General features: G+C 36.3%; 2 protein-coding genes across 6 annotated transcripts in view; both read left to right on the top strand.

Moving 5' to 3' along the window:
• LOC108688130 (protocadherin-15) overlaps positions 1–24251 on the top strand; it is a 133643-nt gene extending 109392 nt beyond the window's left edge. The window contains exons 1-18 of one of the 4 annotated variants that reach the window (XM_018194257.1): positions 8592–8699; positions 11729–11878; positions 12127–12345; positions 12886–13080; positions 13275–13562; positions 13775–14092; positions 14443–14583; positions 15068–15352; positions 16182–16355; positions 16848–17057; positions 17644–17775; positions 17864–17980; positions 18067–18465; positions 18923–19551; positions 20379–20609; positions 21454–21683; positions 22159–22474; positions 23978–24251. In XM_018194257.1, the coding sequence (XP_018049746.1) occupies positions 8613–8699; positions 11729–11878; positions 12127–12345; positions 12886–13080; positions 13275–13562; positions 13775–14092; positions 14443–14583; positions 15068–15352; positions 16182–16355; positions 16848–17057; positions 17644–17775; positions 17864–17980; positions 18067–18465; positions 18923–19551; positions 20379–20609; positions 21454–21683; positions 22159–22474; positions 23978–24062 (4206 nt within the window). In that variant the 5' untranslated portion in view covers positions 8592–8612 and the 3' untranslated portion in view covers positions 24063–24251. Of the gene's footprint in view, positions 1–8591; positions 8700–11728; positions 11879–12126; positions 12346–12885; positions 13081–13274; positions 13563–13774; positions 14093–14442; positions 14584–15067; positions 15353–16181; positions 16356–16847; positions 17058–17643; positions 17776–17863; positions 17981–18066; positions 18466–18922; positions 19552–20378; positions 20610–21453; positions 21684–22158 lie in introns of those variants that run through there. The other 3 variants (XM_018194256.1, XM_018194258.1, XM_018194259.1) reach the window with 3 other exon arrangements.
• A 1206-nt stretch (positions 24252–25457) lies between these two features.
• Positions 25458–26267, top strand: part of LOC108688131 (tetraspanin-11-like) — a 4447-nt gene continuing 3637 nt past the window's right edge. Inside the window, exon 1 of one of the 2 annotated variants that reach the window (XM_018194260.1) lies at positions 25458–26023. The gene's annotated coding sequence lies outside the window, so the exon portion shown is untranslated. The remainder of the gene's footprint in view (positions 26024–26267) is intronic. The other variant, XM_018194261.1, reaches the window with a different exon arrangement.

The raw sequence follows: 26267 nt of genomic DNA, 5'->3' as shown, positions 1-26267 counted from the left end.
ATATATATATATATATATACAGTACAATTTCAGTTATTCTAATTGCTCATTTACGAGAAATAAGGTCGATGAATGTTACCTATGGGAAGCGACATACATTACAGCAATATTTCTGAATTCCTCCATTTGTATTATCCACTGAAGGATATTTCAGCGGTAATTCACACGCGAATGTATCGCAATAATTCTGAAGAGGACTTTAGCATTCGCGCGCGTGCATAATTATATGCGCAGCGCGACGCGTGCAACATATATGCTTCGTGCACACGATCCTCGTACGAAACATGTCCCATGTGCTCTGTCGCAGATTAGAAACTGATATACGTACAGGCCTACAGGCATGCATTCGCTAAACGGTATTACAACCCAATGGCAATGGCACCACGCTGGTAGATACTTGTTCGATCTTTTTCACGTCTAATGATTTTAATGGTACTAATCGATTCTGCGGTTTCGCACAAGTGCGCAAACAGCGCACGACAGACTAGTCGTTAATTACAGTTACGCGCCCGGCTTAGATAATCCATGTCTAAATAATTAATTACTTCTATCAATCGCGTATTTAGAAGCGTGCTGTGTAGAGGTATTTCAAACGTACATAAAGCTGTGTGAATATTGCAGATAAACAAGGAAAATGTGCAGCTTATGAGTTTATATGAAGCTTTATAAGTTTTAGGTTTTGTCTTCTTTTTCTATCTTTACCAAATTATTACTAACTTACAATAAAATTAAGCTTTTCCTAGTAGAAATGTTGAGACAAAAGTCACTAAATTATAAATATTTACTCTCATAAATTAAAAGACAAAAATAAATAACAGTACCTTATTTTTCATTTAACAAAATATTTGTAAATGATGACACCTCATCTAAATTAATCGAGAAATCCATAGATAAGAAATGAATGCAGAAAAAGTGATACTTTCAGTATATCTCACATAATGACCGTTTAACGGTAATATTGGTGATTCACAAGCCAATCAGGATAGAGGTAGTTTGCAGATAACAACTCGACTACGATATGAGAGAAGTTGCGATATTTCCGATGCGAAGTTTTCGCACAATCTCGCAGTCAGGGCAAATTCACCGAACAGACCAGCGAAATAGAGAAAGGATCGCACATGTAACGGTAATACTGGTGCGGAATAACACAATCTTTCCGTTTGATACACATGTCGGTACCGTAAGGCATTAACCACTCGCCCCGCCAGATTAAAGGCCGATTGCCGTGCCGTTGCTTGTAGCTATTTGCATATCGCCCTGCCGAACCCAACATTGTTCGGTTTATAGATAACACGCAGGCCATTGCTGCCGGATTAGAACTCGCAAATTACGCTTCTCATGTCCGCAATGGATAACAAAGCAATCGATATCGCGACACTTATCGGCCATGTACACGTTGTAATCCGAACTTTCTGCTGGCGAGAATCAGGTTGTAACATTGTCCTCATAAAGGTACTGCAATATGATTTGGCTTCCTTTTAAACACATACTTATTTATCAAACAATAGATTTATGTTCTAAAAACATAAATTAAAAGAATGTAAAGCATTCTTTAAATCTTTGGAGTGGATCTTCATCCTAAAGAATGAAAATTAAACCAGCCTTGAAAAAGAGTGGCTCAATTTTCAATCTTTAAGAGATATCTTTGAGATTTATTCTAAAATCTGTTTTAGAGAGTACCTATAAGAGCCAGCACACAAAATCATGTGCGAATAAATTTATTTATTTATTAAAAACATATAAACGTTTCGATTTTTGTTGTGGCTCATTTTCAATACATAAAATTCATTGCTAATAATAACATTCGCACAACTTATGAAGCATAATGATACGATGATGATGCAAATCGTCCTAGAAAATGAATTGAGATGCAATTAATTAAATATTGCAAAAACTCAGTAATAAATTGAAGAAGTTGGTCATATAAAATAAGTAGTTTCACCACATACATGACTTGTTCACAGATAGTCAGCATTGAATTTAGATATATCATTTATTAGAAGTGTCAACAATTATAGTGTCTTCTATAAATTCTGCAATCTTTTTAAATCTATTATTGCACCTCATTAGCCGATAGTTTATCAATAAATAAATTTATTAACGAAATTTATTCCATTTTAGAGAAGAAGAAAGTAGTATTACAGCAAATTGCAATTAAATTGTAGCAAATTGTAAAAGTATAAATCTAGTATAAACGGGGGAAAATTTTTTATTTAAACAGTCATATATATATAGTATTTTAAATTTTATGAACCAAGAGAATAGTATGTAGTATAAAATAATAATAATTGTAATTATTTAATTTAAATTTAATAATAGTAATTATGTAAGCCGTACAAAAATAGGATTTGCGGCTCATGATTGTAATTTGCCGACAACAAGATCAAATCTAGAGTGAAGAGAAAATTTCAAGTAGACGATGCAAGAGTCATTTCGAGCGGTATGATCTAGCATACTTATGACCATTAACGCAACCGCTAATGGACCGCACGTAATCTCGTCTCGCGTGAGTGAAAGTAAGATGCTCATTAGCGAATATCGCGTATTCACTAGACACCTACGCAATCGCGGCGCGAGATTGTTCGATCGCCATGACGAATCGTCGTAATGCGAGCGCAATGAGTATCGCGCAATGTAATGTAACATGCTACCTACATGCCGCACGCATACACACGCACTCCGGGGATATAATAATATAATCAGGAAGTTATAAAATGTCAAATTCACTGTGACCTGTACGTGCGTATGGAACAATACTTTGTAACTGTACAATGAACGCCGTCTGCTTATTTCTTACGAACGATACTCGTCGTGTCGCGATTATTGCCACGCTCGGTGATCGTGCTCCGCGTTTGCATTAAGAATTGTTCTCCACGAGCGCCTATTCACGCGTGCGAATGATTCTATGAAGCGAGGCAGTGTCGATAAGTCACTTCTGACGTACGACGCTAAAGTCCGCGCTGTCAGATAAAAAAAAATATAAGCTTTTTACATCGACCGCGACGTGACATTTTCCCGTGTGTTTTCATTTGCATCGGGCAACTATTCGTTATTTATGTTAATACATGAAGCGGCCATAGAAGTTATGGTTGCTAGCCATTGTATATTTTTTGATTAGGATCATGCTGGCGCCAAGATAATTGTAACTCTTCTCTATAATCGAGACCTTTCTTGAAAAATCCACTACATCGGTTGAGTGCATAATTAATATTTTTAACATTAAATTTTTGCTCCAACGATGATATTTAAAATATTTCAACTAAAAGTATTTAAACTAAATATGCGTTAATTATTACTACTTGTAGCACAACTAATTAAATATTATAAAAATTATGATAATTACACTGAGAAAAAAATATTTGGTATTTAATATTGGGTTGTCCAGAAAGTTCGTGCTGATTTTGAAAGAAAATTGAAACGCAGAAGATTTAAACGCAGAAGATTTTAGTATACATTTATTAAATTATATATGTGCCATTCTGTTCTGCAATCTTTCTCCATCTTTTAGACAACTTGAAAATTCCATCCTTCCGGAATCTCTCAGGTTTTTCAGCGAAAAACTTTTCTAAGTGATTTCTAAGTGATTTTTTTTTACTTCGACCAAAAAGTTGAAGCTTTTTCCATTAAGGGAATTGAATGATCGAAATAGGTGGAAATAAGAGGACGCGAGGTCTGGTGAATATGATGGATGGGGTAGAACATCCCAACCGAGCTCCAACAACTTTTGTCGAGTTATCAAAGACATGAGGCCGCGTATTGTCCTGATGAAACACGACGCCCTTCCGATTTGCTATTTCTGGACGTTTTTGTTCAATTACTGTCTTCAATTCGTCTAATTGGGAACAATACTTCTCTGAATTTATCGTTTCGTTGTTTGGTAAAAGCTCATAATCACAGGATCCCTTTCCAACCAGACACAAAGCATGACCTTCTTTGGATGAAGACCGACTTTTGGGGTGACTAAAGGTGGTTCATTCCGCTTTCCCCAAGATCTTTTTCGCTCAACATTATTGTAAATGATCCATTTCATCCCCGTCACTACTTGCTTCAAAAATGGTGTCTCTTCGTTGCATTTAGAGCGAGTCGCAAATGGAAATGCGATCCATCAGATATTTCTTCGTTAAATCGTGGGAAACCCATACATCAAAACGGTTTATGTAGCCAAGCTTCATAAAATGCTCATGGATGGTGGATTTTGACATATTCATTTCTGCTAATTTACGTGTCGTATAGCATGGATTATTCTCGATCAATGTTTTAATCTGATCTTCATTTGTGATGGAAGATCTACCCGTTCTTGATCTTCAAGGTTGAAATCACCAGCTTTAAATCTAGCAAATCACTTCCGCCGTTCTTTCAGATACAGCACCTTCGCCATAAACAGCGCATATCTTGTTTGCCGCTTGGCATTTTTGCCTTTCCAGTAAAAGAAAAACATTAAATGTATTTTGTTTTCTTCCATATTCAAAGGCGTATAAAACTGACAAAAATTAACGTATCGCAACTAAATTTTTTTCCTGTATGTCTGAAGTATCATTCTTTACGATATGTACGCATGTCATTTGTTTTCAATCGTTCTGATATATTCAGACTTGTCCTTATGCCACCTACCACGCACGAACTTTCCGGACAATTCAATATTTTGGAACAATCATAAAAAATATGATTGTTCCAAAATATAACTATAAAATTATAGTCACTTGAATCATTTTTATGGTAGTTTCAATTATTTTATGGTTATTATAACTATAATTATAATCATTTTAGGTTGTCAACTATATACATTTGTTGTTAGAACTATATACATAGTTATTGTTATTATTATTAACAGCAATAATTATAATTATAGTAATATGTAATTATAATTACAAATATCAAACATTTTTCTCTCAGTGTATGATAAAAATATTCAGTATTAATCAATTTTATAATAATCTAAACATGAAACATTAGATCCGTAAGAAAAACAATACATTCTTACATAATAAATCAAGAAGAAATAAAAAGTTTGAAGCTTAACAAGCTCGATGAGTCGCAATTTTTCCTCGCGCTAATCGATGTGTTAATGTCTTCCCCAACTGTCTCTAATTACCTATAATCTTATCTATGTGCCTGGCACAGTTTTGCGTAAACGTGGTCGCTACTGGCCGTGGGTTCGGCGAACAAAGAAAATTACGCGCCGCCAAGGTGGGCAATCATCAGGAAAACGCAAGGTGGGCAGTGGATATGGACGGGACTTATATGCAGCGATACATGTTGCACGCGAGTCTAGATACCTACGTGAGGTAGGAGAGCCGCGGACTCGCCGGCATTAGTCACCGTTCGGCTACGCGACGTGTAACGCAAGCACGGAATTTTCGATTTCTCCGAGCGTCATAGTGCCGACACTGCCGACGTGGCCAATCCCGCGTGTAACACGCCACGGCGAATCCTTCCGTCGCGGGTGATCGCGATACGGAAAATAGCATGATCACCCTGACCAATCGGACATATGATGTATGGAGATAGCGGAACGTCAATGGTGTATCGGTTTCGCCGTGCGTGTGTATGGATTTCAATCGTCTTGCCGTGTCAGCGCGAAAGTCCGATAGAACCATCTGATCGCATGAAGCGCGCCGATCATTGTCGAGTAGCTTGTGATAAATCATGAATCTCGTCTCCTAAGAAAAGTATGAGTAAGAATCGACACGTTTCTTATAAAATTTCTAAAGTCAAGGATATGCTATATCACGTCGTTTTGCGCGAAGGAAGTTCTCCCTCCTTTATGGAGCCTTGATTCATGTAATCGTAATTAAAATCAAATAGAATGCGAGATGAAGAGAATATGCTTAATTAAGCCGAAGCAATAGCATTACCGACGGTTATTACGCCATTGCAATGAGAAATTTCTTTAATAACGCTCTATGAATAAAACGTTGCATCGAAAGAATAAAACGTTGTATAGAATAATAACTCGGCGATACTTGTATGCATGATAACGGTCCGTTCGTCGAGTCTACGTCGGGAGATTAATGATGAGCCTTGGGCAAAAAGACGGGCGTTTGTCAAATGAACGGTATTAAAATGCGGTTGCGAGGAGGCGCTTCTGCCGGAATACAGCGAGTGCGTTGCCATTGACGTAGGTGGAGAAGTCCTCGAGTTGTTGAATCCAGGACGAGTGAAGAATGCGCGAGCACGAGGCTAAAGAAAAGTCGATATATTTCAATTTCATTGCAGTCTCATTGTCGGAATTTTATCAGGATCTTACTTGTTATCTTAGAAGATAACAATTAATTCTTAAAAATTATTAGAAGATAATTAATTGTACGTCAAGAATGCGGGAGGCGTTAAGAAAATATACATTGAGAAAATTAATGATTGACGGAATAAATAACAGCGCGATAGAAAAAGGAAAATCATCTGTTACGTGTGTCGAATGAACGTTTGTATGAGAGAGGAAGCGGGCAACTTCCGGAACGCCTCGTGTATATACGTAATCCTTTATTCCTTTGCAGCGAAGAACACGTGTCGCGAAACGTTGATTACAGATCGGTCGCTTCCGCCTTCGGCGATGACAATATCGGATGAACATCGATGTGACTTGGTCGTAACGGAAAGTAGAAAAATATATTTCCCGATTTCAGCTCATGTCAGAAAATGTACACTCCAACTCGAGTGTGTAATAAGTGACTTCTATATGCAGGGAAAAACCGATTTTGCTGGAGTATCTAAAAACTTAGGTAGATAAGATCTGAAAATAATTTTATTGGACTATCATAAAATAATTGTTCCACTTAACGCTCGTTTGTCTTTTGTTTAACACTTCATAAACAACAAGAATGAAATGATTCCACAAGCGTTGTGTTAAGTACAACTCAGTCTATGTATTAGGACAGTGCTATGCTATTTACTTGCACATTTCAGTCGAATTTTAACTTGAAATGCTGATTAGCATTTAAGCTGCGCGTGAATTGGTGAAGTAAGAGGCAGGAACCAAATTGAAAATCAATCGAAATGTGCAACTAATGACCGTATTCATAATCAGATCTTGTACTTGAGGCTTCCTTAAATTTATCTTTAGATGCTTGCAGTAGCCAATGAAATAATTCGTAGAGCATCTGAAGATAAACTTAAGGAAACCTTAAATATAAGGCCTGACTATAATATAAATACGGATATTAATCTCAGCATTGATGTAAGAAATTTAAGCAATACTGCAAAAGGTATTTTGGTATTCAAGGAATTAGCTTGAGCATTCTACATATAATTAAAACAAAATTATTTTTAGATCTGTAATCTGTATATCTTAGATATTTTGGCAAAATTGTTCTTTCCGACATCACTTATCATATACTTGGATTTGCAGTGTAACTCTCATAGTCGTGGATAAGGTAAAGCAGAGAAAAATGTATACGTAACCGCATCCATACAATAGCCTCTCATGACTTATGTATGTGTTTTTTTCTGTATTACGTCCATGACTACATCAGTTATATCTCAGTCTCTGTCACTGTAGCCTTCTTACTTTGTAAAATTTTGCACGTTAATCTCGCGCAATCCGCGATGGTTTTATCGATAAAAAAAGCAACCGCGCAGCTGAGCATAGCTGATATTTCCGGAAAGCCTTGCGGGCATCGATTTCGCAGATAGATCCACACGCATGATCGATTTCGCGCGCGAACATAGGCCAGATGGAGTGAATAGACGGCGACGAATTTGTCGATGCTTACGAAGATCCCGTGACGCAATATTCCGCGCCGTTGGTTTCCAATACCGATGTAAATGATCTGACGTTACGTAAGGCACCTCGCCAGCCGCATTGAAGTATAGAGGCGAGATAACTTGATCGCGTCGATAGTTCGATACGAAATATTGAATTTGTTCTTCTCGTTTCATTGTGAAGCGACGAGGTTTTAAAGCGACTGATGGCTATTCGATATTCGAACTGTTTATAGAGCTCTCAATAATGAAAGATGCTCTGAAATAAAACGAAGAATGATGAAGACGAAAATGTCGACAGCATGCTTATCAATAATGTAAAGGTATTATACCAAGACATCGCCGCGCATATGAGATTTATGGAAAAGAGTTCTCGGTATTTTTAAATATACGCCTTATTTGCGTAAAATGTATATTCCTCGATAAAATTTTCAGAGCTTAATTTCACCAACAATCGCAAAAGCAAGAAAATGTTAAAAATATTTAATCGCTAAATTCTCGGTTATATCCAGTGACCATCTAATATGTATAATGCTCCAACGGTTTAAAAATAGAATGAGTGAGAGGAGGTATATCATTCGACCGATTAAAAGATATGTGATTTATACAGTCCCATGAGGAATGTTGTAACATAACGAGTTAATGGCGGGCTAAGGATTCAGCACGAGGATCGACGCGGGAATTGTCGGTTGTATGTAGGACGATACCTTATCATTGCACTTTATTATATACTAATTCTCGAGATTTTTGACGAGACATGGACTATCCTTTTTGTATTGTCGAAAAGACTTTTCTACCAGATGTTTTAGTCGATTTCACATCGACGTGTCCCTGAGGATGAGAGGAGAAAAATATATGAGATCAGAATCGAGACGCGTCATCAACAGAACGTGACTAGTCGTCTAAGACCAACAATGGAGCTTCTCAATCCGATAAAAGCGTTCCTGGCTGTCGTGTTGATTCGCATCGATCCGAGTGATGGCAATGGTGATTTGTCAACGGTGAGTGGATCGTCAAAAATACAAACAGATCGTCTTCAGTCCGGTGATTGAAATGGATTAGGTTTTTGTCATCAATAGGGTGTTATTTATAATAATTGAATTGTACTTTAATCAGGATTTTAGAATCAGTATACGCTAAAGGCAGTTTTGACATAGGGCGAACTAAGCAAACACTTCAACCTTACTAGTGCAAAGACCTCAATGGATCGCGATAAATACTCTCCTTAGGCTAAATTGAAACAAGCGATTTTTTTCTGCGAGGTTCATTGCGAAGGCCTTATGCGCATAAGGTCTCACGCCAGGGCACAATAGCCACTTTCCATCCTGAAACCTCGTTAGTTTTAGAGCCGCCTCTGGTCATAGCTTCTTGTAAGTGATCAGTTAACCGTCACTTTAAGTGACTCCTTCTTGGAATCGATTCTATTAAGTTATTACACTGTTGCTATTGTGCCATGCTGCACTGCATTGTGATTTTATGTTAAATGGCTCATGATGCTATTCTTTCAAAAAAATTATTAAACTAAAAAATCGGATAATATCAAGTCACGATACATAATCGAATATTAAAATTTATTATAATTCTACTCTCTGAATATTTTGGAATGAAATCTCACTTCAAAAGACTGAAAATTGAGCCAATCTTAAAAAAAGAAATATTTTTATTCTTGAACAGGAATGATAAATTTTCACTCTTTAGGAATGAGATTTTATTCTTTTGAAATAAAATTTCACTCTTTTGGAGGAATGAAGCCTCACACTAAAAAAGTGAGATTCCATTCCTTTGAAGTGAATCTCATTCAAAAAAATAATGAAATCTTCTCTAATTCTAAAAGAATAAAAATCTGCCACTCTCATTTAAGAGTAAAAAATGTTCTCTCTTTTTCTAAGACTGGCTTAATTTTCACTCCAAAAAGATTTAAAGAGTAATATCGGGGAATTAATAATTTCTAATATTATGTAGAATTCATTTTTAATATTATACTGGATATTATATATACTATTGTTATCGATTACAATCCGTTTGCTGATATCATCATCTTTTATGAACGGAATATTGCTCTCGAAAATAAGATTTCCTCGATTACCCCATCAAAATTTTTGTTAAAATCTAATTCAAGACGGCACCTGCATTTAATACGAAATGTTATACGGGATCGCGACTTCATTTCACCTGTAATAGAATCCGAAGCGCGTATTACACGTCGACTTTCGAGCCGGGTATTTCTTATAACGTCGCCGCCGCCGTCATCGTCGCTTGCCAGCTGCAATTTCGTGCATGTTCGAAATTGCGCGATCGACCATACGGAGCGAGTAGAGTACAAGCAATTGGATGTTGGGAGAAAAATGCGATTGAGTTCTGGATGCTGCGTCTCGCCGCGCCGCACCAGCAATACAATGTCATTAAATGATCCCTGGCGGGCCGTTCTCGTAAGCGAGACGAAATGAAAAAGGCAAATGGGTGCACCGTGCGCCCATTACTGCTATTGGCATACGGGATATAGCCTCGGTCGTGCAGCATGGTCAAAGGTAATAGTTATTTTCCGCACCGCGCTCATGACTCTTTCGCTCATGACTTCTCCATAGCAAGCCATGAGATAAATCGGCCACGGTCTCGCATAATCGCGGCGAATCTCCCCGCGAGTCGAGGACGCGATCGATCTCTCTCCCTCTCGATTTGGATTAAGCCCTGCTGCAGCAGGTGCGGCTCATTTGAATATTATGTGGAACAAATGATCGACTTTTGATCCGTGAACGTTGCTCCTTCTAAGAAGCCTTCATGCGCTTCGCCATGAGGAATAGCGTTTCATCGTCGCGTCGATTTTAGATGTGTAAACTACAAGATGATTCATGTGCAAAGTTAATGTTCGCACACTTAGCGTTTTAAACATTTTTGCCTGACTTTACGTTACGGGTCGACTTGTGGAAAATGGCAAAGAAATATAAGCATAAACATGAATTTGACATAATAGCGAAATATTTTTCGGCTCATTTCGCCTTCGTTGCTTCTTTTATATACAAAAGCTTTTGATGAAATTTTAAAGCAGATTTTTGTTGTAAAACTCATTTCCTCAATGTGCTTAAATGAGGAACAGCGAATAATGCGAGGTTTTATTAAAAGATGAAATTTATGAGATTTGCATGTTGCGAAAGGCAATGTATGCGTTTTTTCAGCTAACTGTGTCGTAATCTGTAGCATATATGTTGCAATATGCGTTTTAAGATGTATATATTTTATGTGATACTTTCGGAAGCTTTTCTACAATCCTTCCGGCGTAATAAAAGTTACAATAACGGGTTACCTTTATTTAGAGCCTCTTAAGTGGACCTGATCCGTTATTGCATAAATAGGGTCACCGAAGAGAACGGAAGACAAGAAGAAAGAGACCAAGTTTCTCCCGGGGCGACTCGACGGTAGAACTGGTACTGGATTGTGATGTGTGTGTATGTGTGTGTGGATAAGAAATAAAAAAAATAGATGTTTGTTCCTTTTGTGCACGTGGCAACTATTGAAAATGTCAATGTGATCGTGACGCGTCAAAATCACAAGATTAATGGCGCGTTATCACCATCGATTTTCATGCGTCATTCAAGTTTTTATTTATAAGCTTCAAGAAATAGATGAAGATATTTTTATTAACATCTTCTAGATGCATTTTTCATTGCTAGAAACGAAAAAAACCTCGGGAAAAATAAAGTACGATAGTAATGATAAAATAAATGAATTGCAGAAGTATACAAGATTTCACAAAGAAAGATAAATAATAATGAAATATTATTTTTCACTAATTATTCAAGGGGAATGAAAAATTCTTTTACTGTAGTTGTAATGAAATGAAATAAATAATTTACAAATGCAATTAAAACGAAAATTTGTAAACATATTTCAATCGTGTTGCACAGCTTGCACAATTAATTTTTCGAAATATGAAAGATACAAAATGCAAATTCCTCGATTCGCAGTTGAAATCTTTGAAAATCAATTTACATTTACCTCGTTGCTTTACGTTGCAAATTATTTTTGGTTATAGGATCGGGCGAGAAACGTCTCCGAGAGATTCACATCCACGACCACGTTGACGGTGAACATACGGGACGATGATGATCAAGATCCATCCTTTATTTACCAAGGCTGTATGCTTTTGGATGGCGCCTGCATCAATCCGGAATACTCCGCGTCGGTACGTAAATTGCGATTATAAAAAAAAAACTGCGATTCTTCAATTTTCGGGCATGTATCAACACCGGGGCATTATTTTAACGAACGTTTTCTCAGCTGTTTTGTTTAAATATTAAAGTATTGAAAAATTCAAGTATAATCGAATACGTCTGTCTAATCGGCCGTCAATATCTCACTGTTCAAATTTACGTAGTCAATAAATCGGTGCAACCGGTTCTGCAAGAGCGATTCTCTTTTTCTCTTCGTCAGGTTTCGAGCGGAGTATTATCTGGCATACTCAATATCTCGCCTGAGAAAATACAAGCGGTCGACATGGACAGCATAAACGCGCCGATTCACTATTCTTTCCTCAGCGGAAATCCGCCGAATTATCGGGATTTCTTTGAAATCAATCCTAATACTGGAGCGGTGAAACAAATCAAAGCTGTTGACACGACGGTAACCAAGAAGTTTGATATTATTATTAAGGTAAATATCAACATTATATTTTATGTGAAAAAAAATGTTTAAATAATTTGGTATAATTTGGAATTAATTTTGTATAAATAGAGGATAAAGAATATAAGGAAATTTATAAAGAACGTTATTTAAATAATGTTATAAATAATGTAAGTACATTCTAAAAAATATGAATGTGGATTTGACACTATGTGGATGTTTATGTAATTCTCATCGTGTTGGATATAAAAACCAAAATGGATTCAACATCATAAGTGTGGATTTAACACTATGATATAAATGATTTAACATAATGTTAAATTTACACTCTTGGTGTTTATGCCAACACCAACCTAGTGAGAATTATATTTAACATGTATTGTGTTAAATGTATACCTATATTTTTCAGAGTTGCTTTCAATAATTTTCAATAACATAATTAATGGACTTTTTTACTAAAGATTGCGTTTGAAAATATAATACAAAATTCTTTGTCATACGCGTAACTTAAACTTTTTTTTTTCAAAATTTTAAATATGTCTAATAACGACATTTTCTTCTTTTCTTAAGGCGGTTGAAGTGTCGGAAACAAAGCGGTCTGCTACCGCAAAATTAGCAATCACCGTCAAGCCGGTCGACAGTAATCCACCCGTTATAACGGCGTCAAACATCGAAGGTTTCGTCGACGAGAATGCTCCGATCGGCACAAAGGTCATCGATGAAAACGGGAATCCCATTGTGCTCACCGTGTCGGATGCTGATCTGGTGAGTGTAGTCACGTAGATTCCATCGATTCCATCGATTTTTTCTGTTTGATAAAACATAACCGAGGTGCGAATTGACCGTTTAATTATCTCTATTATTAGAGGATAATATCTGTGCTGCTGAAATTCATGTATATTTGAAGTCTGCATCTTCTTCTTTTTTCTTTTATTAAAAAAATCCGTTTCTATATCCAGGGACCAGACGATCCAAAACCGACGTATACTTTCGAACTGACTACAAATTTCTTTGCGATCGATCCGTCCGGCGTTCTTGTCGTGAATGAGGAGAATTTGGACCGAGATCCTCCGAGTCCTGGCCGCTTTCGATTCCAGGTTGTCGCCCGGGAGAAAACGGGTGTGGCTGCGTCTTCACCTCTATCGTTTGTCGTAACGTTGAACGATGTTAACGACAATGCGCCTCTGCTTCCGATGATGGCACCCATCACTGTTCAAGCGGGAGAGACGAAGAGACAAATAGCGAAGGTGATTTCTTTATGCTTCTTGACTAACAACTTTGTATATTTGAGAATAATAATAATAATTGCGAGTAATTCGTATTTTTTTACTTTTATTTTTGATACTTTTTAGTACTTATCTAAATTGTCATTAATTTATTGCTTGTTAGTGCTCCATAATTCTTTTTCGCGCTTAAAAAGATTCGAGACTCTAAGAGACTTTAATCTGATCTCGCTCAGGTGGAAGCCACGGACAATGACGAGGGTGAGAACGCCGAGATAACGTACAGTATTTATCACGTGTCAAACAACGGCTTGCATAAATTCAAGATAGATCCAAAGACCGGAGTTATCGAGTCTGTGAGGAAACTTAATGCTGGCGAACAGTACAGCATCACAGTGCAGGCCACCGACAAAGGTGGCAAGTACTCGCAGACAATCGTCGAGGTGAACGTCATTCCCGGGCCCAACACCAGAAGCCCCGTGTTCCAGCAACCGGTGTACGAGGTGCAAGTCAGCGAGGGAGCCTCCATCAATTCCACAGTCGCGACTATCACTGTGAGTATCCTTGATATGACGTCCTTCTCATTGGCGTTTTATTTTAAAGCTTCAACTCCGCTCTGATAGAAGCACTGTATCTGCTCGATATATATTATTTTTTTTATTGTTTTTTTTTCCTTTCGTCTTTCTATCGCGTTGATGAAGCATTCGATCTATGCTTCATTCTTCTATTTATATTAGTTTTTTCGGGTTATATAAAAACAAGTTTCGTAATTAATTATTCTGTATCAGAATGTGAATCTCTCTTCTTTGAATTCTATGAAATCGATCCGGATTGTCTTTTTCTTTTTAAAATAATGGATTTTTAAATGATTATAATAATATAGCGTTATCAATAAACGTTACAGGCCACTGATCCAGAAAACGACCCGGTATCGTACTCGATAGTATCAGGAAATGACTTGCGCCAGTTTGCGATCGGCGACAAATCAGGCGTTATTACCGTTATAAGGAAGTTGGATAGGGAGGACCTGACCCGGTATCAGTTGGTAAGTCGATATCTTCAAACATTATAGTATGAACTTCCTACACCCTCTACAAGCCAATGCACTTCTTGCTTTACACCACTTTCTACTGATAGCTTTTATCTAATCTATGGAAGCATCAGTGTGTCTCTTTCTCTGTGTGTGTAAACAAGTAGCGAAATCGAAGCACAACAACATTATTAACATTTATTAACATATATAATCTGTTTACATACTTTAAATAAAAAGGTAAAAATTTATATTTTTAATATTTTATAGCATATATAATTTTTGCTACATTCAATTTCTTAAAGAAAAAAATTTCTCGTAAAAGAATTATATATTAAAAATAAAATCTTATTGATTGAGGCTCTCCAAGTATTTTTATTGTTGAAAGTCGTCCAATTTGACGAAATGTGGATAATGAAAGTCGTCATTATCCACATTTCGTCAAATTGGAAAAAATTAAAAACAGAGTGTAATACTGTGATATTATTGGTTTATGTAGTTGATAAAAGCTGAGGATACCGGTGGTCTCTATAGCACCGCGACGGTCAATATTATGGTTACCGATATCAACGATAAGAATCCCGAATTCGTGGGTCTCCCTTATGAATTTACCGTCAAGGAGAACGAAGCACGTAAATTAATTGGCCGCGTGCATGCCGAAGACGCCGACGAAGGTATAAATGCCGAAGTCACTTATTTCGTACCTGACGATATTCCGTTTACCGTGGATCCCGAGACTGGCGATGTTCTGACGAAAATAGTGCTGGATTACGAGCAGAACGATGTGAGTGATATTTCCATTATTCTTTTAGCTTTTAATGTAAAACATTAAAATAATATAATATTATATTATATTATATTATTAATAATATATCATATTATTTTAATGTAAAATTTATATTTTTAACAATGTTAATTAGAAAATCCATATAAGTATTTTTATACTTTTTATCCTTCAATTTATTGGGAAAACATTCATTTTGGGATATTTTGATTATTTCGAGCTAGACGATTATTGGAGATAATATATTGGAGAACTTTGAACTATTAATGAATTTTTCCGAATGAATTTGTGAAAAGCTGCTTCAAATAATGCATAAGAACTTATTACACTTTTCAGGATTCTAGGTGCTCTTCAGTTCTAAAATTATAAACTACGAATACAACTTGAGAATATCTTACAACGAAACAGTTTAATTTATACTCGGATTACAAGAATGTCGTCACAGTTAAATTTCAGTTGTACTATTATGTGCGCTTGAGACAAAGAAAATGGGCAAACTGCGTATTTGAATTAAAGTCTATGTAATTTTCATTGATAGAAATGCATTGTGTAAAAAAGCCTGATAATAATTTCATGCAATGTGATAAAAACTTTTAATTAATCATGTTGTAAAAATTGTCGTTAAAATCGTTTTAAGAATATGATTATGCATTACATTAAAACTTTTTATTTTATTCTGACATTCTCTTGAAATTCAGAATTAAATTATAAAATTTCCAAACACAACACAATTCTCTAAGAGATGTGTTGTGTCGGTTAAGATCGATAAATCTTTTTTCTAATTGCATTTATTGAATGTAATAAAATATGACTTGCATAAATTGCGTAGGAATACAAATTCGTAGTGACTGCAAGGGATGGAGCCCCTGATTATCGTTTGGCAACTGCGACAGTCACGGTAAAAGTCATAGATGTCGAGGATGAGGTTCCGGTCTTTCACCAAAGCAGTTACGAGGCACGTGTCAAGGAAAACGTGCCAGACCATAATGTAATTCAAGTCACGGTGAGTCGCATGTCAGACCGCAGTAATACTATTCATAATAGCGTCTGTTCTCGAATGGAAAACGTGTAAAGCGGGAGAAGTGCGATTAAAAGAGATTAATCCGTCTATTCGCATCAGTTCCTGTAGATTTAATTTAATGAAAATTGAGACTCTCGTGCGACGATGTTGATCGTTTAATGTGGATTCGAATACAAAACGTTCGCGTTAAGATAAAGCGTCTTGACTTGTTCGTGTAACTTGCCGAGTGTGAAATTAGTTCCGAAATGGATCATAATAAGGGATGTAATTTCATCGAGGAATGAGAGACGAGATTCGCTCGAGAAGTTTCAAAAGTTCATTGGATAATCGAGACGTACACTCGTTCCGATTCGAGAGATATTCGTGTTACTCGCGTCGTCGATGATTGCCATCCCCATCGATGAGGTGGAAAGGATAGTGCATCCTGGGACGGCCGTCTTATTCAGATTTTGAAGCTAACGCGATTACTTCTAGGCCGATGATCCGGACACAAAGAAGCAAATTACGTACATGATCAAACAAGGGGATACCGAACTCTTCAGCATAGACCCGAAGACTGGAATAATAAAAACTATCCGCGGTCTTGATTATGAAAGCCAAAACCAGCATGTACTTATCATAGGCACTGCGGAGAATACTAGCGATCTACCTGGTTCCACCACCCGCGTTGTTATTAATGTTCAGGTATTTTTTATGAGTGTCTGAATCTTTATTTATGGTAGTTGTCAATATCATCGATTTACTATTATCGTTGGCGCATCATATACTACACATGAATGCTTTTCAGAATATCACATTATATAGCTAATTTAAACTGCTATCGATTTTTATTTATTATATTGAGAAGAAATCATGTAAATAAGATTTTATTTTAGTAAAGTAAATTGTCATTTATGATTAATGAGTTAGAAGATTTTATATATAATTAAATAAAATAATTAAATACAAATTTAATTTAACTATTTTATTTAACATTTCATAATTAAATAAAATATGTACCCGACATACCTACATTAATATTAGTTCTTCTGCATTAATGCATAATCTGTAGTTAAAAGTTAAAATGTTAAAACGGGAAATTAATTGCCTGTCTCAGTCACGGGAATTAATCTATGGGATCAATTTAACGGAACCGGTTTATGTTGATCACATTAATATCATAATCAACGATCACCCTATTATTTATTATACTTCGAACACTTTTAATTTAACTGTATTTTTATATTTTCTTACTCGACGGATTAATAACGTTTTAAACGCATCATGGCAGGATGTGAACGACATTCCACCGGTATTTACATCGGTACCACGTCCGATTACGCTGGACGACGACGTCCCTATAGGAACGACTGTAATCGATCTTGTTGCTGCAGATTCCGATGGTACCGCTCCGGGAAATCAGGTTGGTGTATTGACTTCTTTCCAGTATTTAATTTTTTCTCCGTTAAATAAACAAGGAGATAGATTTTCACCGAGCCTGGTATCCGTAGGTTCGATATGATATCATTGGCCGCGGCATCGCCAGCAAGTATTTCGTAATCGATCCCGATACCGGTGTACTCCGAGTACGAGATGACTTGCGCAAGGAGACTGACTCTGAGTATCAGGTATTTGATCCTCCGTATATAACTCGACACCGCACATCGCTCGCAATCTGGCTCATCTATATAACGAGGTAATTCTTTTTTCTCAGATCGACGTGCTAGCATACGATATGGGAGACCCACCATTGTCGTCCGAGACCACTGTGACAGTCTACGTACGTCATGTGGCGACGGTTCCGCCGGAGATCGGTTTGGGTTTCGCAGAGAACTCGTATAACGTCGAGGTACCCGAAGACGCGGGCGACAACACGCTAATAAAGATAATCACTATCATCAACAGTCACGCATACAACACCACGCCGCTCAGATGCGAGATTTATAGCGGCAATGAAGAAGGCCTGTTCGAAGCGAACGTTACGAAGGAGCGAAATTGCGCGCTGAGGCTGAAGAAAGGAGCGCTAGATTATGAGACGACGGAATCTTATCAGATTAAGATCAAACTGGAATCGCTCTCAGGCCTTTTAAACTCAGGCAGAAATACGACGATGGTGAGAAATGCGATAGAACTTATCGGTGTTTTTATTCTGTGTGAAACGAGAATCTTTTAATCCAAATAAAATATTATGTAGCTATTATATTAATACGAATAGACCTACTAAAGATAAATTAATTAATATGGAACACACAAAAACTTAGTTATCTATCCTGCAGATATAACTTAAATATTATCGCTTCAATTACAAATCTTTATGTAACAAAAATTTCCAATAATTTACATGAAGAAATTTAAAAGATATAAATTACGCAAAAGATATAAATCCACAACTTTTCTTATCTCGTCTAATCTAGCAAAATTTAATTTTAAAACATATATTAAAATTTATATTCCTAAGAAAAGGGAAATGCATAAAAAATCTAATTTGTGTTTATGTAAAACTATAATTTATGTGAGATAACTGTTGCAGCAAGATTATCAATTCTCATTTTTTTCTAATAAAATTGCAGGTAAAGATCCAGGTGCTGGATGTAAATGATAACAAGCCCGAGTTTATTTTCCCGGAGGCAAGTCAGAAGCTCATGAGAGGACGTTACTTTGCAGCGATTCCGCGCACCGCGCAATTCGCGTCCACCGTCATACAAGTGAAGGCTATCGATAAAGATAATGGCAAGTACGGCAAGCTGGAGTATAAAATCCTGGAAGGGCGAGGTTCCGGTTACTTCACCATCGACAGCTCTACCGGTATAATCAGGACTACGGCGACGTTCGACCATGTGGATGCAACCGAGCTTCCCTTTAAATTCGACGTTCGCGTGCGCGACAATCCTAACTCGATTGACAACTACAATTCTATTATCGCGCCGGTGATCGTCAATCTTATCGGGGAAGAAAACCTGATGATTCTTGTGGTGCAAGATGCGGCGCCGGACGTATTGCAAAAAGAAGCCGATAAAATAGCAAATGTAATTCAACAGAAGAGCGGCCTGCTGATCAGCATTGACAGAGTCGCGATGAGAAAGGTCCTCACGAAGAATGGCACTATCGAGACATTCCCGCAGGATTCCGATGTATGGTTCTACGCGATCGATCCGGATACCGAAGCTATATTAAATAGAAACAGTACCAAAGTGCAGAGGTAAGTCTTAAAATGCGCCCTTTATATAATATGATTGAAGTGATTGATTATTTATTTGAATATTAAAAGCACATTGTCCATTATTTAAACAAATAAATAAATTTTAAATTGAATTTTTGTAAGATACAATAATTTAAAATAATACACAAAAAAATTCCATAAATAGAATTTTGTTAACAAATTTAACATTATTATTTATTTAGATTTTATGTTAACAAGAAAATTACGTTTTGCAGTCTGAGTTTCGTTATAATATCACCTTAACTCTATCTTTGTATTAAATACGCTAAAGCTATGATGTCTCACATTTATTTGCGGAACAGTATTACGTAATTACCGTAATGCTCACATTGCAATATGCTTTTAGATATCTACTTCCGTAAATGAAATAGAATATTATTAAATTGATTTCTAAAATATTTCAGAATTAATGGTTACGCAACAAGAAATTGCTTTAAAACTTTCTCTTTGATAACGTTATAATAATTGATTAAATTAAATATTTAAATAGAACTCTTTTTAAATATATATTATTTTAACATAATTTGTGAACTAATTGTTTTCTTGATTACAATTTTAAATTCTTTGTAAATACAGCACATTTAAATTGCTAGAAATCTCTTAATGTAATTTTTTTTTCTAAACAAAATTTGAGCTTTATTGTAATTTAAATTAATAAAAAATTAAATTGAATTTCAACGATTATTCTGTGTTTGTTGATAATGAAAGGCACGTTTTTTGTGCGAGCATCGAAAAGTCAATTATAACTTTTGATTAACGCAACATTTGCTCGTGGGCAAATATTAAAAGCGCCGAATGTTCGACAGATCTATCATGGATAAATCAGCCATGTCAAATATCACCTTTGACGTGTCTACGTTAGTGCGAGCAAATGCCATCGATATTCATGCACCCGTGATGCCACCCGAACCAGTTCGAACACAAACGGCAGTCGCGTTCAGCGGCGAAGTATTCCCGTACGCGCTAATCATCATCGCGTGCGTAATTTTGATCCTCGGCATTGCCGGTATCATATACATATGCGTCTCCTGGTCCAAGTAAGTGTTCTGATTTTAATGATGAAATCTTTTAATACTGCGCGAGTTAAAATAAATCGACAAATACATTTATAAAAAGATAATTAAAGCTAAGATACAACACGTGATATTAACGGTTTATTATAGATTATTAAAATAATAAACAATTTAAATTAAACTTATATATACAGAAAAAACGATGTTATATTAACAGCATTGGTTAGCAGTATTCTAATTGAAAATCTTGTTATTCTTGTTTATTTAATAGATAGCGGTATTTATGAAACAAATAATATTTTAATAAAATATGATGTATTTGTTTCATTGAATTAACAATATTATTTTTAATTAAATTACTGTTAATAATACGACATAATTTTTTTCATGTACATGATAAATTCATTACGGATAAAAATAAACTTATATATAGATATACTTGCATGTAGATATAATTAAATATAACATATAGACGATGTTTCAAAAAATTTAAATTTGTGTTGGCTTGCAAACTTAAGCTAGTAGATTTTTATGACATTTTTGCATGTTGTTTTAATAAAAATTGTTGCACACAAATACTGAATTAGAGAACATCTGTTATTACCGTTTTAGTTGTTATTACGATCGCTGAGAGAGTTGTTTCATGAGTGTGAATATTCATTTAACATCAAGTACGAGGCATACAAATTTATACCGCTCTTCATTACCTCCATTAGCTTTAATTGTGCTTTCCGCTTTGAATATCTCCGCGCAAACTTATTACTTCGATATTGTGATCGCGATAAAATTAGTTCTTTCTTTAAAATGTTTACTTCTGCGACGAGGAATTTAAAGCTCACCGAGAAATTCTTATCGTGAAAATGTGTAGGTATAAAGCATACAAGGAACGTATGCAACGCATGTATGTGGTGCCACGATATGATCCCGTTTACGTGGAACCCAATTTGAAGGAATACGAGACGCAAGTGCTTCAAATGAGCGTGCCGGTTGACGACAACGATAGCTGCAACGACTTACAATTGGATTTCAGCAACAAAAATCACGCATTTAGTTTGGACAACGTCAGCTACATCACCAAAGATCATGGAGATAGTACCGGTAATTCGTAGCAGACGATATAATATCTGCATTCTTGCAGATATTTTTGAGAAATGCAAGCTACATTTCTCAAAAATACTAGATAAAGATTACAGAATTAAAATATTCTGCATTTATATCCCATTTCATGTTATTATTCACAATCAATTACAAAATGAAATTAAAAACATATTTATCTTCATAATCTATTGTATTAACATTACACTGTAAAAAATAAAATATTAATTTTAACTTGAAAACGTTTAATGGACTTTCTGAGACACACAAAAATATTAAAATTAACATAAAAATGTATATCTCAGAAAATCTACTATTTTTAAGTTAAAATTAACATTTTATTTTTTACAGTGTAATTTTTCTTAAACTAAAGTTATTTCATTTAGAGGATTAACGTAATAATTAAATACTTTTTAAATAATACTAGTTTGTAGTGGATATCCGAGATGTACAACGAGCTTATGTGTTCTGCTTTAAGGCCAACAAAGCCCCGTTAGTTCCGAAGCAGCGACCACGGCACGAGCATCCAGTATTGTCGGCAATCATGGCGATACCAATATTCATTCCCTACGACGGTCCACACTGGGCCGAAAGAATCACAGCGCGAGTAACACGAATACCCTCAACAATCGCGACGCGACACCGGTACTTAATCCCTTGTATAATCATGGCGGTGATCTGCTGAGTCCTAGTCCGTCCAACGACAACGTTATCTTCAGGGAGAGGAAGGATTACTCGCATCTCGGATTCACGTATCTGGGCGAGCAAAGTCCCGTGGAGACCACGACAGAATTGTAAGTCTTGCTGCACAAGATGATGTGCGAATGTTTGTTACTTTAAGACTTACTTAAAGACTGCCACCGAATTATACGCGAAAAAGAAAGATTGAGATATAATCTTATAAATGATATAACTTACAGCATCCTGTAATTTTTATTTTGATACATATATTGTATACACGATAAGACGAACAACTGTGATGGACATAACATTTTTTTCACATCAAAGTTCAATCAATGATAAGATTTAAACGTTAAAAAATTTCAAATCTCACGCGTAAAAATCCTATCAACGAATATTGTCTCGCATTTACGACATACATAAAATCAACATTCACCTATCCTTCGAGCGGATGTAATTCTTTTTGCATTTAGTTTTGACAAATGCATGAAATGTGACAACGAGAAGAATTCTTGACGCTACGTAGCATTTTTTTTCCTGACGCGTTAAGCAACATTAAAGCGCCATACGAAGAGCATATGAAAGCTTATAAATAGTTGAATGACTTTGTATCTATAGATTTCTTCCTTTCATATGTCATCTTCTGAATGTGTACCTGCTGTGCTGATTCAGCGCGCGCAATGCAGCCGCGGAATTCCCGGTGGGACACATTCTGAACGAGTTGTTCCGTATGTGATATCCATAAAAGAGCAGTGTTATAGCGTTTCAGATACGACGGCAGGAACGAGGCCGTGAAAATATCGCACGCGTAAAAGGCGTCTATGAAAGAGAGCGCGGATATCCTTTAGAGCCAGCCGATATTCCGCGCGATTTATTTTCAATCCAAGCATCGCGTTTTCGCGTTGAAGCCGATAGAGCTTTTGCTAACAATTGCAAGATTGCGAATAATCGCAGCGCCTTGAATTAATTATAGCAAGCCATTACGCGATTGTATACACAGATATAAAATAGTTGCCGTGCAATAACTGAGTCTCGATTAATTTCAGAAAATTAATGTTTTTCACATTTCACTTGTGTGTGGACTTTCATCCGTAATGCATAAATGTACATTTTAATCATAAAGAGAGAGAGAGAGAGAGAGAGAGAGAGAGAGAGAGAGAGAGAATACCACTGCGATTCAAGTTGTAGACTTAAGTTTCGAGGACGAAGCTACTTGTTATATTGTACGAACGGCGTGTACTTGTGAATGCATGTCTCTGCACGAGTCTCGTCGGCTCGTGCGACCTTGTAAATGATCGATCTCGATCACGTTGTGTGTAATATATACGTGTAATACTTTTTTTTATTTATACGATCGCATGTTTGCTCATGTCATTCTATTGTAATCACAATTAACCGAGGCAATGACGATGGTGCATACTGTTTGTACGTGATCGCAAGAATACCGATGAAGCTTCATGGCAGTTGTTGCGGGTTTCCACTGCGACTTGTTCACACGATCGCATCAGCGGTACTTAACGACTGCCATGCGGAGAACGCGTCATCGACACTCGTGACGATGTAAATGATGAAGAGTACTTAATTAGGCACGCGTAATTGTCCATTTCCTCTTGCAGTTTTCGACCACGCTATTCGACTTTGTGGACTGAAAGGTCGACAGATCCGCGGGAAGATATTGGGAGTTGGGAGAGGCGACGTTGAGAGGAATTGCGTATATGATACGACTTGATTGAATGTATATCTCTAGTCGTATACAGCAGGCGTCTACTGCAATTTATAAGCCGCGTTTTATATTGAAAGAGAAAACAAGAAATCACGTGTATGTACGTGTTACAAGTGTTCTCCGATTATAGCGATGATACCTTTACTCGTATAGTTGTATAATATTTAAGCGCGAATTCTGTAAAAAATTGTTAATATCTAATAATAAATTTATTATATTTACATAATAATGGAGTTTTTGTTTACAACACCAACGCTCCACAAAAATATTCTTTCGTCACAAAACACACGACCGTTCCTTTGCCGAATTGTTACGTAAACGTTATTTCTAGTTCATTCAAGTTTTCACACAGCTGAAGCAACTTTGTCTAATTCTCATGTTTTGCATTTTCACATATAATAAATCATGTCTTTAAAGCGAGAACGTGTGGAGTATATTATCCCATACAGCACACTTTATTTAAGATGTCTAACATATCTTATTTAACATCGTTAACATTATTATGTAAATTTTTTTTTTAAACTGACTGACCTATGATTTAACAACTTTTTTGAAACTTTTGTTAAATTATAGATAATTTGAAATGTATGATTTGAGTATTTTGTTAGATATGACAGACAGCATTATCATATTATGAATATATGTATTAACGATACTCCAATTTCACTGTATTACATCTTTTTATGGACGTATGGATTTTTTATCATTACACTGATGAAGACTCAATCGAAAAGGTTAAAACGTCTGTAATTTTTTGCAAAAATCAAATATACGAACGTTTACACACGTCTAATCTATAACACGTTGGCTGATTTCACATTATTTCTTTATTTAAGAGACATTCTGGAAATGTCCTTAAAATGTCCAGAGGACATAGAAACGTCTTCTCTTGGAGTCTCTGTGTTAAATGGGATGTAAAATTATTACGCCCTTGTAAAGTTATTGCGTAGCTAACTTTATCGTCTCGATAGTATTTTTAATACATTACACGCAGAGTTGCTGACACGTGATGCATCCTTCCATGCGAAAACTCATTTTAAAGTTCGTTCTAAAATCACGTAGCTCTGTGCCTTCGATAGTTTCGACTTTATGCTCAAAGAGGAACAATTATAATGCAGTCGGAATAATGCTCTACATATGCAAGTCTTTAATTAGAATAGCTAAAATATTTTAATTAGAACGTGGGAAATTATACTTGGAGCTGCCTTAGATCTCACACTCATCACTCATACTCGTAGGTGGGAATTGTAAGTGTGTCGGTGAGGTACGAAACCGTCAACGGGATCGTTCTGGGTAGCGGGTTTCAACCGTACCCGACGATAGAGCGTCGGCGCCGCGACGACGAGAGCACGCAGACGCATCTGGATCAGCGTCGGTGACGTAGAAACGAGAAACTAGAGGCGAAAGGCATCCGGAGGGAACCGGAGGCAGACTCGTTCGTTTTGCCAGGTAACGTTCAGACTGTCCGCGGCGGTAACCACTCGATCGCGGTCCTCCTGTCTGGATTAATATGCGAGAAATAGCTTGAACCATATGAGATAGGCAATTACTGTGTCCACGAGTACGCGAATAAATACTGGAGGCATTTCATCGATCCTCCAGCGTATCGACAAGTAACAGGCGGGTCCGTTCTCCCATTCGCGACGCCAACAGCTCAGGCCGCGCAAATTCGGAGCGTCCAAACGATCGAATAGAGATGACGTACCATAAAGGGATCGCGAACCACCTGTGAACCGAATTGGAACGCCAAGACAAGGATGGTCTTTGATTATCGAACGTGCATCCGCTTTTGTGATTTCAACACTACAGTGTAATGTTGTTTGTAAGATACACAACAGAGAGATTGTAATTGTGTAATTGTGTAACAGTTACATTGGAACATCAAAAGCAAGTGATAGACATTTTGTAATCGAGAAGCGTGAGCTAACGTTCGTGATAGGTAAATACTTGGATATATAGTTTAATAAATTAGAATAGTGTTTTGATAATTTCATTGTTCATTTATGATTAATGAAAATGAATAAATAAATGTAATGAAGTTGTGTAAAAATAACTAAAGAATTTAAATAGATAAAGAGTTTAAATAGATAAAGTTTAAATAGATAAAGAATTTTAAATTGTGTTTGACACGGAGTGTTTCTGAAATTAAAGAATTGAGGAAATATATATATATATATAACATT

This window comes from Atta colombica, unplaced genomic scaffold (genome assembly GCF_001594045.1).
Source record: "Atta colombica isolate Treedump-2 unplaced genomic scaffold, Acol1.0 scaffold225, whole genome shotgun sequence".
Taxonomy (NCBI): domain Eukaryota; kingdom Metazoa; phylum Arthropoda; class Insecta; order Hymenoptera; family Formicidae; genus Atta; species Atta colombica.
The sequence above is the reverse complement of the archived record's forward strand: the minus strand, read 5'-3'. Positions and strand labels throughout refer to the sequence as shown.